The following is a 15,706-nucleotide window of genomic DNA, read 5'->3' on the forward strand; positions in this document are numbered from 1 at the left end:
CATGTTTTTGCGTTTCCAAACAAATGGACGTTTACATAGTAATGTCAGTTAATGTCAGATAAAATAAGTTATTACATAAGTATCCACCCGCTTTAATGTAACTCACCTAATTTAACACAGGTGCAACCAACTAATACTATAACTCATACAACTATTAAATTCTTTCCAAATTGCATACTTTGTCTACATAACATATATAAACCAGTGAGAAAGAAAGAAAAACTACGAGATTAATACAGTGAAGTTACTCTTTGTACCTGATACTGGTAATAATAATAAGGTTGTTTATGTCTTGGTATATTTTCAGTACTCTCAATTTGTTTTGTTCTTATCTGTGGTCTGTTATATGCTGCTGTGACACAACTAATGGTTTTATCTAATCGTGTTTTCTGTTGTATGAAGCAGTTACCATGAGCAGACGAATCTTCTGTAGTTTCTCTCTGTCTGTGTTGTACTGTTTGTCTATCAGCTGGTTCCTCTCCTGAGAAAAGAAAATGAGGTGCAAATTGTGGGGCAGAAGTTTAATCTGAGGGAGAAAAAGCCACTTAAAATCTTGAGAAACGCAATAATGTGTTCCTCTACTTCCAGTAGTAAATTCAGAATATATGCACCTTCTCCTCCTCTGTATCATGTCCTGATGCCAACTTCAACTCTTGAATGTTCAGCTGCAGACGGGTCATCTCTTCCTGGACACAAAATACACAAATCAAAGAAAAAATGTATACCAATTACCATCAACAAGACATGCACAGTCAAAGTGTATGTTAATACACTCACCCTGCAGTGTGTGCGGAACTCTTGCTCCTGCTGCTTCAAGTTCTCATTCATTGTCACCAGAGCCCTCAGCTTTTCCAGCAGGCTGTCAAACAGAGCAGAACATTGTAAGGCTGTATTACAAATCAAAGGTCCCAGATTTCATCCCTGCCACTGACCTCATGCATTTCAGCAGCAACCAAAAGATGAAAGGCTAAAGGATTTTTTTTAAATATTTGGAGATTGCTGTTCAGTCAATCAACTAATTAAATTAGCAGCTATTGCACTTCATTTGGAAACATCAGATAGATAATATTCTCATCAGTCTCATTAAGAAGCATATATTACCAATATGATGTCTGTGGAGTTTCTACGGTATCTGCATTTTGTTTGGAAATGAATAACACCGTACATGTCGCAACAAGTACAGTACAGAACAAATCAACTTCTTCATGTTGTGTGATTATTGTTGGGCACACAAACAACTGGTGTGGTGAACTGTGGGATACACTCAGTGTTAAAGTTGCCTGTGAAACTGCATTAGGAAAGTGTGTATTGAGTGCAACTGAAGTTTCCTACATGTTGGCATTTAATAAATAAATTTAATAAAGTTTTATTCTTTTTTTTTATTATTCTATTCTATTTTTCAGTCATGGGACACACTTGAGCACTACCTAGCGGCTAAGTGCAGATACTGAGACAGACCCCAATGTTCTCTCTGTGGTTTAAGGTTCAAGGTCTTTTATTGGTCACAAACACAGTTATACACAGTATAATGCGTAGTGAAATGCGTTGTGTGCCCGTGCAGATGTAAGTCCTGCCAGTTGCCACTAGAAGTTGACCAAAATCTTTTCCTTAAATTGCTATAATGGCAATGCTGGAGATTTAACAGTAATTGGTGATTCTAAATTGTCCGTAGGTATGAATGTGAGTGTGCTTGGTTGTCTGTCTCTAAGTGTAGCCCTGTGATAGACTGGCGACCTGTCCAGGGTGTCCCCTGCCTTCGCCCTGAGTCAGCTGGGATAGGCTCCAGTCCCCCCGCGACCCTAGTGAGGATTAAGCGCTGTATAGATAATGGATGGATGGATGGATAAAAACGGTATTAATGTTCAGCATTAATGTTTATTCTTACTGTGCTTTTTAAAATTGCATGATATTTTCTGGTATTATGGCAACTTTGACACAAAACGGTGGGCTTAGATGTGAACTTGTTTCTTTTCAATAATATGAATCAATATGTCCTTGAAATGTCATGACTTTCTTGCCTCATGATACTATGTGGTTCTCCTGGTGATCAGTGGTTTGTTTGCTGATGTACAGTATGACTTATAGAAAGGGGATAATTTAAAGGAAAAAACCAACACAGTGTTTCTTAGTAAGGCACTGAGCCACCATGCACTGCCAGAGGAGCTTCAGTGTGCTTTGGAATTGATTCTCCAAAACCCCCCACAGGTATTCAAACAGGCTGAGATCAGCATATGATTCACATCACTTTCATACTTCTTAAACCATTCAGTGATGGCTCGTGCCTGATTGATGGGAACATTATAATCCTGGAAGAGACCACTTCCACCAGGACAGAAATGTTTCATCATTGGATAAAGGTCGGTATCGGGCCGATACTAGACGAAATTACGGTATCGGATGATTTACTTCACAGTGGTAACTGGCCGATCCGATACCGCCACACACACACAATCCTGCCTTCCCATACACCCACGTGTTCTTCTGCTCATTGGCTACAAGTTTACAGTGTCAGAGAGTGTCTGCAACCCGACTGGTCGAATCTACAAGGGTGGGACTTGTGCGTACCGGGTTGACTGTCTGAGACACTCCATTGGCCCTTCAGGCTGTCACTCACCCCCAAAGCCCTCCTATTGGCCAAACTAGGTGTCAATCAAAAGCTGAGACGTCCATCTAGCTGACTGTAGCGGAGACATATGCAGCATTTCAGGCCACCACTGAGCAGGATCATGCTAGCAGTGTTGGATGCCATAACTCCCCTGGCCCCAGCCTACATCCAGTTCCCTTACAGCCATCACCAACGAGCCCAAATCAAACGGGGACTTCACGCCATTGCTGGACTCCCAGACATAAGTGGAGCCACAGACTGCACCCACATCGCATTCAAAGCAGCATCACTAAATGAATTTAATTATGTTAATAGAAAAGGGTTTAATTCAATCAATGTACATATAATTTGCAATGCACATTTGTCACTATCCAACGTTGTTGCCTGGTGGCCTGGAGGAACACACCACTCATTTATTGAGCAGAACAGCTCTGTGGGTCTCCAAGCAGGAGCTGTTGCAGACGGCTGGTTTATTGGTGAGTGTTACAGAGTGTAGAAATGTTTCTGACAAGTCCCTCAATTTTGGTTTCTGAAAAGTTCCTCTTTGTCACTCTCTTTGCCATGATGATGAAAGGTGAGGGGGAAAAAATATTCACTTGTTTTATAAGAAGCATGTTGTTGCCATATATGGTTAATTGGAGGCGTTTCTGAAGGCAAATGATCCCAAAAGTGCACGAGATTAAATGAGATTTACCAACACTAATGACTAACTGATGTGCGTATGACCCACGTACGCACGTTTGATAAAGACAGATTTTGTTGTACTTACGCACATTCTAAATTTCATTCGTAAGACACAATTTAGAACCTTTTCTACACACTGATGATAAATGAGACCCCTAACATCTACACTACTCTGGACTTGTAGGACCCTTCAAACAAAGATTTTTGGAAATGTTGCTGACCCCATTTTAGCTTGAACGCTCACCCTTGCCTTTCAGTCTGCACATCCATCAACTGAGTCTTTTGGAAAAGATCCAGAAGAAACAAGTTTCCTCTCTGATTGCGCCTTACTGTCACTATGTTGGTTTCCTGATTTGTCATGCTCCTATCATGTGACCATTTTCCAGAAGAAACCAAACATCAGCTTAGTCTACTAGTGGTTCAGTAAAAACAGATAACATATTAGGTTACAGGGGCTGCTGACCTTGTTGTCAGGAAATCTCTGGTCTTACTTTTCATCTTTGATGTTCTTCGATCGTACTATTTTCTTCTAAGCAATCAACTCTCTGCTTCAAATTTACATCACGCAAGTAGTCATGTGGTATGTGTTTTCAGGCATATTGGTATGCACAGACAGTATTTCTAAAACTGAGTTAAATTGCTCGTCTGAACAAGTACAGTCGTGACTCGATAATCCGACACCAAATGCAAAAACCTTCTTATATGCAAGGCTGTCGGATTGTCGAGATGGAGGTCGAGATACAAGGAGGGCTTAATGCTTGAAAGGTCATTTGTTGTTAATATTCATTGTTTGTAGTTCTTATTTTAACTAGTAGGGCTGGTCCGAATAGTCTGAAAAATAATGAATATCCCAATATTCGGGGGAGGAAGTGGCCGGAAGGCACAGGCAGTACTTGGCTGCTGATGCCAGTTTAGGATCACACTTCTGCCACCGCAAAAGCGGCCACTACCCCGCCACCGTTACCATCCGTGTTTACTTCCGTAAACACTGAGCACGCTTGACGTTGTTGTGTCCTCTTCTGTGCATGCGGGACACTTTTGGGTCATATAAGGTTAACACAGCAGATCACATACAAGTCGTATTTACTTGGAAATGTGAACGAACTTGCCTTTTTAAACAAAAATAGATTAGTGTGGATATAGCTTCAGTGTCGGGGTCAAGGGTTCAGATTTTTACTAGAAGCCATTTAAATTGACTGCTTTTAATTCTGACTTGAGGTTCAGGGTTCCTCTACAAATCTAAAGACAAGTGAGATGTCTTAAAAGAGGAAAAGGAATGGAAAATTAAACAAAAAACACTCATTGTGTAATGAGAATTTAATGACTCACCCACTGTCAGCCTGCCCCTCCAGCTCTTCAAAAGACTTCAGCTCTCTGTCCAGCTTGTCTGATTGCTCTGTAGCCTAAAAAATACACAAACATATGACATAATTAACATATGACCTGTGGCTAACATTGTAACTTTCTGACAAAAAAGAAAATTGGAAGAACATTGCATAAGGTTAACCTCTTGCTAGCTCTTTGGCACAAAACTGCAAGATGAAATGTTGACAAATATCATAGAAAGAAGCCTGATGAATATTAGGAGAACATTCTTTGGTCACATGAGACCAATAAAATGTTGTTGATGAGATCCAGCATGTTTGACATAAACCCGGTCAGGACTAGCACAGTGAATGTACTGTCCAGACAGTGAAGCATGGAGGTGGGAATGTGATGATATGGGGTTGTATAAGTGCAAAAGGTGCCAAAAATCTCAATGAGGAGCTACAGGGGATTAAAATAAACAATACTGCTGCTGAGTATTTACCTCCATCAGTCCTCTTTTGACCTTGTCACAGTCCATCTTCACATCTGCATGCTTAGCTTGTAGCTGTTGGCTCAAAAACATATAATGTCAACATCATCTATGGCATTGTAGCTATTCTCTTGCTACTGCTATAACTCAGGAAGTTCCCCTAGTTTTACTGGCTAAATAAAGATTAATAGTGTATTCACAGTGAGCAACATCAACTAGCTGCCAGTGAAGTATTTATTATGTGAATGAAGTGTGCTGTATGACTAAATAACTTTAACTACATCACACTCAGGGCTGGCTGTTTGAGAATTGGTTGTTTTGAGTATATTACACCAAGTACTGCGGTGATGAATAAATTATGTTACCTTTTTATAATCAGTGAACTGAATACTTAACTCAAGAGTTTCTGAATAGTGTTGTGCATTTCCACAGGGTATATGTGAAAGCTTAATAGGAGGCATGAACGAAAAACTAAAGTGAAGGTATAGCACAAAGGGCGAATGCATGCAAGTGTTCTAATAACAGTAGGTTTGTTATTAAAAACTCACTGATACGAAATTTGTAGGCTGACAATAATAACCAACAACAGTTACGTTGTGTTTCTGGTCTTAATTCTGATATAACTGATATTAACCTTACGACTAAAAGGAAAATACGAGTCTATTTTTTGAAGACAACACTACTATTTAGAGAGCCTTGTTTACTTGTTTATAATAATGATTTGTAGTAGACTTAAACCTTTATATCAGGCATATAAAGGCTAAAAAAAAAACATTGAATTGTCTTTATATTTTCTACACTTTTGAACAAAATGGTTAGGACATTCAGGCTGTAGGCTGTAGATGTATTTCTGCACACTGCAAAGAAGAAGGAAAGGCCTTTCACGAAAAGAGTTGAGAATGTGTCCACCAGATGCACCGAAGGACCAACAACTCCAAGACCCATGGTTGATGTCTGTGTGATAAAGTGGATCACTTCTCAGCTTTTACTGACAATGGAAAGTGCACGTTCTCCCCATCATCTCACATCAGAAAAGCTGTGGCCATCTGTGTATCATCACTACGAAAAGGCCATTCAACTGCTTCCAAAGATCCCATAAAAAACAGAGGAAGTTAGGTGCATTGTTTGCTCATTTTTCTTGTCCTTTCTGAAAGAGTGGAAAAACAAAATGGCAACTTTTAATGTTGCTTTTTATGTGGTTGCTTTCTACTTGGTAGAGCCGAATTGTTGCTGCGGTAAGACTTTTGACTCCCAATAGGCCAAGGCATCCTGGGAGACACAACTCATTAAATGTTAAAAATACTAAGTACTTCAAAGTTGTGTGAAAATGTTTTACTTGGCTGCGAATGAAATAGTGACATTAAATGATTTTTTAAAGGTTTAAAGTTCAATTTCACTGAGGGTTGGTAGTAGCCGATTTAAAAAAAATCTCTATCTCCAAATGACTCCAAATCAAACAGCCTCAACTTCTCTCGTGAAATATTAAGTCAGTGTTTTTTCACAAGTTGTTCTGATGTCATTAATTAACTCTGATTAGTGTATTTGTGCTCATTTTGAAAACAACACACCATAGGTACAGCAAATATCAGCCCTCAAAGAGGGTATGTTTTGGGGTTATTTATGTCCGGTCTAGCGTGACTGACAGCTCATCTGGATGAGGCTGGCTGGAGGCTCATTCACTGGTGAGCATGAGTTACACACTCGTGTTTTGATTCAGTTGTGACACACTGACTTATTTTGTTGTCATGTGTTAGCGGTGAAGGCAACACATTTTTCACAAACAGTTCTGCCGCTTTTTCTTTGATTGTGCAAACAGACCCAGGAGCTCTGATATCCCTTTTTTTCCCACTATGCCATAGTTCGTTGATGTTATTAATAGTTTCCAATTTCAACGCACTTCATATGCAATTTTAGAGCTGAGCACAATGCATCTGGTCATTTGCTTATCCATCCATCCTTATACCGAAGCTATAATTTGTACAATATACGTATTGTGCATCACCGGTTTGCGTACCGGTGGGGCCACCGGGATCTTTCTGCGTGGAGTTTGCATGTTCTCCCCATGCAGTGTGGGTTCTCTCCTGGTTCTCTGGCTTCCTCTCACAAGTCCAAAAACATGTTGAGGTCAATTGGTGATTCTAAATTGTCTGTAGGTGTCAATGTGAATGTGCTTGGTTGTCTGTCTCTAAGTGTAGCCCTGCGATAGACTGGCGACCTGTCCAGGGTGTCCCCTGCCTTCACCCTGAGTCAGCTGGGATAGGCTCCAGCCCCTCCGCGACCCTAGTGAGGATTAAGCGGTGTATAGATAATGGATGGATGGATGTATTGTGTACTCTGGGAAACATACTGTGCCTTCTGATATACATTTTAATTAATTAATTAATTAATTAATTTCTTAAACTAATTTTACTATCTACTTTCTACACCCGTGTTACCAACACAAGTGGTTTCCACTGACTCTGTTGTAATTAGGTGTTGGGCAGGGTGGAGGAGACAGCATGGCAGAAGTGGACTTCAGATTCGATCACAGATCGATCACTGACCTCCTCCAGCTGTTTAGTTTTCTGCTGGATCTGCTTGTTGAGTGAGGCGACTGCCCTGCGATGCTGCTGAAGCGGGCCGTAGCGCTCAGACCGCTCCTCTGAGGAAAGCTCCAACTGCTGCAGGGACATATGGGAGACACGTTTATTATGACAAGGAAAGGTTATTCAAAACTTACAGAAGCATCAGGGTTTGATCAAAGTGTCGGGCCACCACTTTCTGAAATTTCAGTAGTAACCAGTGCACTTTGAAATGAATCCACTTGAATGACTTCTATGGCATTTTTCCAGGTGTTTTTTTCCTGACTAGATCCTTGCTTGTGTTGGATCAACTCTAAGATGTATGTAGCTTTGGATAAAAGCTGTCTACTGAATGAAACTGTAGAATTGTAGACTCCTCTTATTCTACTTTTTATTAGATTAACCTGCATTAATTAAAGGTTCCATGTAGTGCCCCTTCAGCAAATAAATGAAAGTTTCACATGTCCTTCGAATAAGTCTTCATTTTCAGCTCAAAATATCACTAAGATGGTCAGGTGCTATGTCCACCAGGCATTAGGCAGGAGTGGGTGTCCGGGCGTATCGCCCCCTGGTGACGTAGACTAGCTCCGGGGACGCAGAACGTCACCTCACTGGTGGGGAAGGAGCCCAATGGCCTGTCCGATCTGAACCCAAGCGGTGTATTGTTATTGGACTTCTGTGCAACTGATTACCACCTAGTGGTGAGTTGGATCCGATGGCGGGGAAGGCTGCTAGACAGACCTGGAAAAACCCAAATGCGTAGTGAGGGTGAACTGGGAATGTCTGTGGGGTTTTCAATTCCCCACTCCGGAAGAGTTTTTCCTGCATCTCGGGGGAGGTTGGGGACATGGAGTCAGAGTGGGCTATGTTCAAATCGCAGAAGTGGCCGTTAGGAGCTGTGGCCAGAAGGTGACTGGTGCCTGTTGTGGCGGCAACCCCAAAACCCGCTGGCGGGACACCAGTGGTGAGCAGCAGACGGCCAAAAGGGCTGCAGTTGTGGAAGCAAAAATTAAGGTGTGGGAGGAGTTCGGGGAGGTTATGGAGAAGGACTTTCGGTTGGCCTCAAGGAAGTTCTGGAAAACCGTTCAATCCCTCAGAAAGGGGAGGCAGGGATTTGCCCAGGCTCTGTACAGTCGGGGAGGAGAACTGCTGACCCAGACTGGGTGATCACATGACAGCCACCTTCCCATTCAGCGGACGCCAGTCCTGCAGAAGTGGTGGACCAACATGGTGTCTCGACTGCACGCTATTGCTTTTGTTATGGAAATTGTCTAGCGAGAAGTATTTCTGAAAACATTTGATGTGAGAAATAGGCTATGCAGTTGCTGAATCTGCCCTCGTTACAGTTCAACAACAGCTAGTTTAGCCGTTATACAAAAGTGACACGAGCCTAAGGCACACCTGTGCAATAATCACTGTCTGATCAGGATCTTGATATGCTACACCTGTGAGGTGGATGGATTATCTCAGCAAAGGAGAAGTTCTCATTATCACGAATCTAGACAAATTTGTGAACAATATTTGAGATAAATAGGTCTTCTGTGTATAAAATCTTAGATCTTTGAGTTCAGCTCATGAAAAATGGGAGCAAAAAACAAAAGTGTTTTTGTTCAGTGTAAATATGAAGCAAATCTTTATAAAATGCAAACATTTGTTTTTCCCATTTAACTCAATGTATTACCCGAGTCTCCTTTTATATAAATATGCAAGCATGTAAATCTGTTAAAGTCTGTCTGTGATCTGAGTTTGTTGCTGTTGTTTTTCCGTTTGCTTTTGTTTGTCTTGTTATATTTTGAAAATCAATCTAAAACCAAACAAACAAAAAACTATATATTATCCTGACAGAGAAATAACCATTCGGGTTCTAACAGCAGCTGTGGACTTCTGTTCACCTCAGATGTGGAAGTTTCTCAATATGCAGATTTGTCCATACTTGAGTTCTTGGTACAGAAAAACGGCCAATGTTTTCTACTTTTCTTGCTGTATTAATCAGTCTCACGTGATGGCAAATATCGTGGGCTTATTGCAGCGCGCTCTGGCAATGTGGCTGGCATGTGTGAATGCAACTGTGAGGAACATGAACTGATAAGTGAGCTTTATGTGAAAGGGTCCAAATGACAGAATACTGTCACTTTACCAGATTGAATAACCCTGCAATGATCCTCGTTGCATGTCTGAAAGGGGCTTTTGTTGTTTCTTACATTTATTCAGTGATATTTCACCAAATTTACTGTACAGCTGTTAGTGTAACTCGTGTGTGGTGAGTTTGTCAAATAGTGTTGTGGCTTTAAAAGCTGTATTTCAGCAGTGCAGAGCACTGGCTATGAAATGGCTATGAAGTGACTACTGGCTAATATTTAATAGTAACGAGCTGCTTTTTGGTCACTATTTCGCACTTATTTTGTTGTCTGTCAACAGAAAGAGAAAAAAATTAAAATAACAGCTTAACAGGGATTCTGCTGTATGGGAACACAGATTACATCCTGTCTTTAACAAGACAGTAATTCAGTAGTAGCTGCAGCATCTCAGTGCTCTAAAGAAGCAAGGAAAGAAATGTGGAAAAGATCATTTCTACTGCATCTTTAAGCAAAAATAACATCATTAGCTGACTGTTGCTTACCTTCTCGGCATACTCTGAGGCAATCTGTTTGATCTCCTCAGACTGCAGTCCCACTATGTGACCCACTGCACTCGCTGTCAGCTTACCCTACACAAAGCACACAAGCATGTCAGAGTGGGAGATTTCAGAGACATGTATTTTTGCCCTAGTTTTGAAAATACAGATAACATTGTTGACACATTCCCAGAAAACCAACGGTATCTTGGGCTGTGTCTGAAATCACCCACGATACCTGCATAGTGCACTATATAGGATGTTCGCCATTTTGTAGTGCTGTCTGAATGTTAAGTTACAAAGATTACACCCTATATAGTGCTCTCAAAATATCCCACAATGCACCGTGAAAAGTAGTGTACAGTCAATGGTCACTGACCAAGCAATCTGGACCATCATGCATTGCATGAAAGGAAATGCAAACTAGATGAACAAGAGTACGAAAACTTGTCAATAAAATGTAAGGCATTTCCTGTTTATGTTCTGTTAAGTTTCTTAGCTATGCAATAAACTGTCAACTTGATGTGTTTGTACTACGCTGCTACGGCATAAATCACGACTAGTCAGCGACGTGATTAATAGCTAGAGTAGTGTCCGAAATGTTGCTTTGCCGAGGTGCTCCCTACATAGTTCACTATATAGTGGTCCCCAGATAGGGTGTAAGGAGTAGGGAGTGAATGGATGATTTCAGACACAGCTTTGGCCAAAATTCCCACAAGTGTTCTATCAACAGCTGCCAGGAAATAGGTTCCAAGCCCTAAAATATCTTTGAAAAATTTAAATCTGGTTTTAGAGCTCGTCACAGCACAGAAACTGCCCCCTCAAGGTTAGAAACGACGCACTTTTACCTGCTGACAGAGGAGAGAGCTCAATTTGAATTCTTTTAGACCTAAGCGCATCCTTTAACACAGTAGACCACACCATTTTAATCGACCATCTTAGATCTTGGGTTGGTGTCAGAGATGCTGCACTTGATTGGTTTTATTCCTACCTTTTAAACAGTACCTTTTTGGTCACCATAGGTAATCACTCCTCCTCCTCATTACCTATGGTGTACCGCAAGATTCAATTTTAGGTCCAATTTTATTTTCTATTCATATGCTCCCGCTTGGTCAAATTATTACATGCCACAATGTTTCTTTTCACTGTTATTTTGTGAATTCTGTTCTTAAAGGTGCTGTACAAATAAAGTTTATTATTATTATTATTATTATTATTATTATTACGTTAAAAGTCCTTGATCAAAACTATTGAACTGGTCAGCTAAATGAATGATACACCATGAAAAAAGTTTGATTTAAAGACTGTGTCTCTCGTAACGGACATGAGATGATCAACTACAGAGATGTCTCAGTGTGTTGGAGCTGCTGGCATACAGAAGCCCTCAAAAGAGCACAACTGGCCTACCTCTTCATTTGCCATGGCAGCCATGCTAGTCATCAGGGTTTTGATTCGCATCTAAATGAAAAACAACACAAAACAAACAAACAAAAACAAGGAAAGTTAAGTTATGGTTTAAGTGTGAAGTGTATTTGGGGATCATAGTCCAATAGTAGCAATAGCTACAAGTAAATGCCTAATTAAATAAACCATTTGTAGTTATACTAACTGCATTTATTCCAAAATAATAACATGACAACTGCTTCTTTTTATAAAGACAAACTCACAGTTTGCACATGATTTGCTGAGATTTGTAAATACTCACCAAAGCTACTTCACTAGCACAATTTCTTTCTCTTGTTTTTTAAGTAAGCAAAATAATGTAATTTTTAATCACAATCAATATTTTAAATCACAATCATAGAAACTGATACTTTGAATACTTGTATGACATTTTCTTCTCTGTCCTTACCTATTTCTCCTGCTTGACTTTACGTCTCATAGGTTTATTTCTGCTTTCTATGTATAACATTCGCATCGTATAAAGTGCTCACCTCCTCTGCTGCCTGCAGGTTGTCATCCTCTGACATCTCCACAGTCCCAGAGGGTGCTGCTTGAGAGCCATTGACAAGCAGAGCATTCCCTTGATCTACCTAGAGGAAGGGGACATTATACAGACAGAAAGAAAAGCAAAGGAAGAGAAAGGAGCAGTAAGTGCTAACATGCAATGCAGAAAATCAATCCTTCGAAGGATGGAGCCTTTGCATCCTTCAAAGTATGGGTCCTTCAAAAGACGCAAAGGCTGCATCTGAGCGTTTGTTAAATGAGACAGTCCAGCCCTCGATGGACTTCTTGTTTGTGTTGTCACGTCCCGTAGTGTTGCTTCTGTTGCCAAGCAACCAGGACTGCCAAACTTTAATCCCGAGGATGAGGGTAAGAAGACATAATTTTACCAAATTTTTTTGACTGAAATGGATCCAGAAATTGTAATTTTGTTTTTAATATATTACCTGAAGAACTGGAAGTGCTTGTACTGTATGGTGGTACACATTTGGGCGTACTTATGATAGTATTGACTCATGTAGCCTGAAACCTGCAGAGGTCTGGTGAGCTCACTTTTTTCTAACTCTGCACAAACAGATCTCTCTACTTTTCACACGTTTGGCTGTCAGAGTCAACCAATGAGGTTAGGTGACAACACATTTACCAGATTTCTCACAGCTCCCTCTAAAAAAACTTTAGGCATAATGCAACTTTTTTTTTTTACAAATGTCCTTGCCATCCCCTATAAAACACACTTGTCGAAAATCAGGGCAATTTCTCCCTAATAACATAAATATCTGTCTGTCTGTTTGGGATGAGGGCGGGGCACCCAGTCGTGTATCTTACTGTATTAACCTAATAACTGATAAAATGCTTTCTTCAAAGTCAATTATTGAGTAAAACAAAACTACTAATCTGTGAAAGCCAAATCATTGGAATACCTACCTTGTCATGTTTGGATTGCTTGCTGAATCCATATCGTCTGGGGAAACACAAAAAGCACAAGTGACATTACCAAATTGTAATAAAAGCAAGCATTAATTTTTCCCTACCAAAACCAATGTTGAAATACACATGCCATATTTAAACATCAGCCCTCCAAACAACAGCAATCCAGCATGAGGACAAACATTTCCGTTAGGGCAGGACTGTAAGAGTAAGTAAATTAACTCATACAAAACGGCATCGCAGCAGCACCACAGTCTACATCCATCATGCTTAAATGATGTCAGTACTGTTTACATTCTCTAACCAAAATGTTCAGCCACAAAACACAGTGCTGTGAGCAGCAGAGTACTTACAGGATGAAACCTGACATTCTAGTACATGGGTGGAGATAGATCAAAGCACAATGTGTCAGACAGGTGATTGGAGGAAATATCTAGTTGTGATTTCTCTGACAGATATTGCAATTTGACGTTAGGCAATTTTTTTCATATAAAAAAAATCAATAGCAATATTCACTTTCTAATACATATAAAAACATTTGTTGGGCACTGCCACATGAGACACCATCAAAAACAAGACTGTCATGAGGTCAGTCTGCTTCAGAACATATATCCTAATATACCAGTTTTGCCATTTACTAATGGCATTATTTCAAATGGCAATTTTCATTTGAAATCAACAAATTGTTTAGCCCTAGTTCAAACAGCAACAGAATGTATGCTAAAAGAAGTTGAATGGTGCATAACTCTGATTCTCAGGATAGCTCAGCTTTGAGCATAATTTGCTGATTGCTGTTACACAAAAAGAAAAAAAAGGCTTTGATATTATATGTGAACTCAGTTTAAACTTACACTACATTAAGTTTAATCTCTGCTTTCAGTGCTTTTTCTATTACTAATATAATTTCCACAAACCATGAGCTTTAATACCGCTAATACAAAGATGAGGTAGTGGCAGTGACGGCAAAACACCACCCAAGCTAGAAATGTACAGGGCTAGTGCACTCAACTAAGAAAACAACACATTGTCTGTTGTTATTCCATTACACACGGTTTTATTTCTTTTAATATGACTATTTATCTATTTATCCTGAATCTACTATTGTTTGTTTTTTATTTTCCCTTTTTGTTGTTTTTCAGTGCTTATGTTGATTCTCTCTATAAAGCACTTTGTAACTTTGTGCTGTGAAAGGTGCTATATAAACAAACTTTCTTACTTAGGTCCTAGACAGTGATATGACATTACAGCATGTGTCATCTATTATTTGTGTATACCGATGTCAACATGTTAATAAAAACAAATGACAATGATTACTTGAAGCCCCTTTGACAAAAGATAAATGACAGTAAACATGACAGAATGTGCGTATACACACACACACATACGCTATCTGAGTTTTCACAATGCATTCCCTAGCCACTTGCCATAACCTTAATCTAATTCTACCCTAAACAATAAAACTAAGTCTTCACTCTCATGTTATCCTTTAAAGTTTTGAGAACTAGTCTAGGCCCTCACAACTTTGTTATCTGGAGTCAAATGGATCCTCACAACACACTCACACACACAAACACCTGTTGTGAATCTCACCTGCCATATTCCAACAGAGTGGAGTGAACCCTGGATTCCTCATCCAGCAGCTCCCCTGTGTCCCCCTGCCTCCTGTACTTCCTCTGTGGTTTGTATACATCCTGGAAAGCACCAGTGTTCATTTAGAAAACTATTATGCATTTACTTTGTTGACACATCATTTATATAGTGTACACGTGGCAACTCACCAACACATCCAGAACTGCCCGAGCAGCCTTGTCTTTCCTCAGGAGAAAATCTTCATCCTAGACCAGAGGGGTTCATTAACAGCAGATGTCAAAAACAGCTCCCATTTACAAGCAGTTTATACAGTATTTCCCACCTTGCTAATTACAAATAACCCAAAGGAAAATTATCACCACACACACCTTCAAAATCCTGCTTGACTGTCGGCAATGATGTGGTCCCATATACAACCTTTTCTTTTTTTTGAGAGTTACAATTTCATGTGGTTGCATTTATGCGAGTGTATGATGACCACTAGCTGATGTGATGCCACTTCTGTCTGCACCGATTGCTACTGCACAAGTTACTGTGTGTGCTGTCTTTGAAGTTGATGTGTGTAAGTTGATTAAAAACACAAGTCAAATAAGTTAAAAAGTAGGATTAAAAAGTTAAAAAGTTGTTTTTTGTAGTTCTTTGAAAATCTGTCAGTGAGCGCTCTGTGCGTTGTATGTGGTTTTGAATTTGCGGCAGAGTGAGCCATGTTACCAACACATTGTGAACTATCCTTGATTCTCCGTCGTCTCCGCGAAGAGAGTTCCACTTGTAACGGCTATCACAAGCACAACGGAGCTTCACGGCATCGCTAAATTGTTCATACATGCTTTTGCCTTGGAAAATATTTGCCTGTAAGTAAAAGTGTGCACAAGCATGAAATACACAACATATGTGTTTTAGAGCAGACGTTTCTGTTTCTGTCACTCCGCTTGTGATAAGAGCCGTTAGCAGCTAACCCGTGTAGCTAACTTTAGCTAAAGGTT

General features: G+C 40.0%; 1 protein-coding gene across 1 annotated transcript in view; it reads right to left on the bottom strand.

Moving 5' to 3' along the window:
• Positions 1 to 15,706, bottom strand: part of ccdc93 (CCC complex scaffolding subunit CCDC93) — a 33,221-nt gene that overhangs the window by 7,578 nt on the left and 9,937 nt on the right. Inside the window, exons 6-17 of the mRNA XM_008279446.1 lie at positions 14,912 to 14,968; positions 14,724 to 14,824; positions 13,131 to 13,167; positions 12,197 to 12,295; positions 11,670 to 11,720; positions 10,269 to 10,355; positions 7,631 to 7,747; positions 5,100 to 5,162; positions 4,619 to 4,692; positions 778 to 859; positions 612 to 686; positions 410 to 481 (exon numbers count right to left, since the gene is read on the bottom strand). Coding sequence (XP_008277668.1) covers positions 410 to 481; positions 612 to 686; positions 778 to 859; positions 4,619 to 4,692; positions 5,100 to 5,162; positions 7,631 to 7,747; positions 10,269 to 10,355; positions 11,670 to 11,720; positions 12,197 to 12,295; positions 13,131 to 13,167; positions 14,724 to 14,824; positions 14,912 to 14,968 — 915 coding nt within the window. The remainder of the gene's footprint in view (positions 1 to 409; positions 482 to 611; positions 687 to 777; positions 860 to 4,618; positions 4,693 to 5,099; positions 5,163 to 7,630; positions 7,748 to 10,268; positions 10,356 to 11,669; positions 11,721 to 12,196; positions 12,296 to 13,130; positions 13,168 to 14,723; positions 14,825 to 14,911; positions 14,969 to 15,706) is intronic.

The sequence above is a fragment of the Stegastes partitus genome, unplaced genomic scaffold, assembly GCF_000690725.1.
Source record: "Stegastes partitus isolate 25-593 unplaced genomic scaffold, Stegastes_partitus-1.0.2 Scaffold159, whole genome shotgun sequence".
Classification (NCBI taxonomy): domain Eukaryota; kingdom Metazoa; phylum Chordata; class Actinopteri; family Pomacentridae; genus Stegastes; species Stegastes partitus.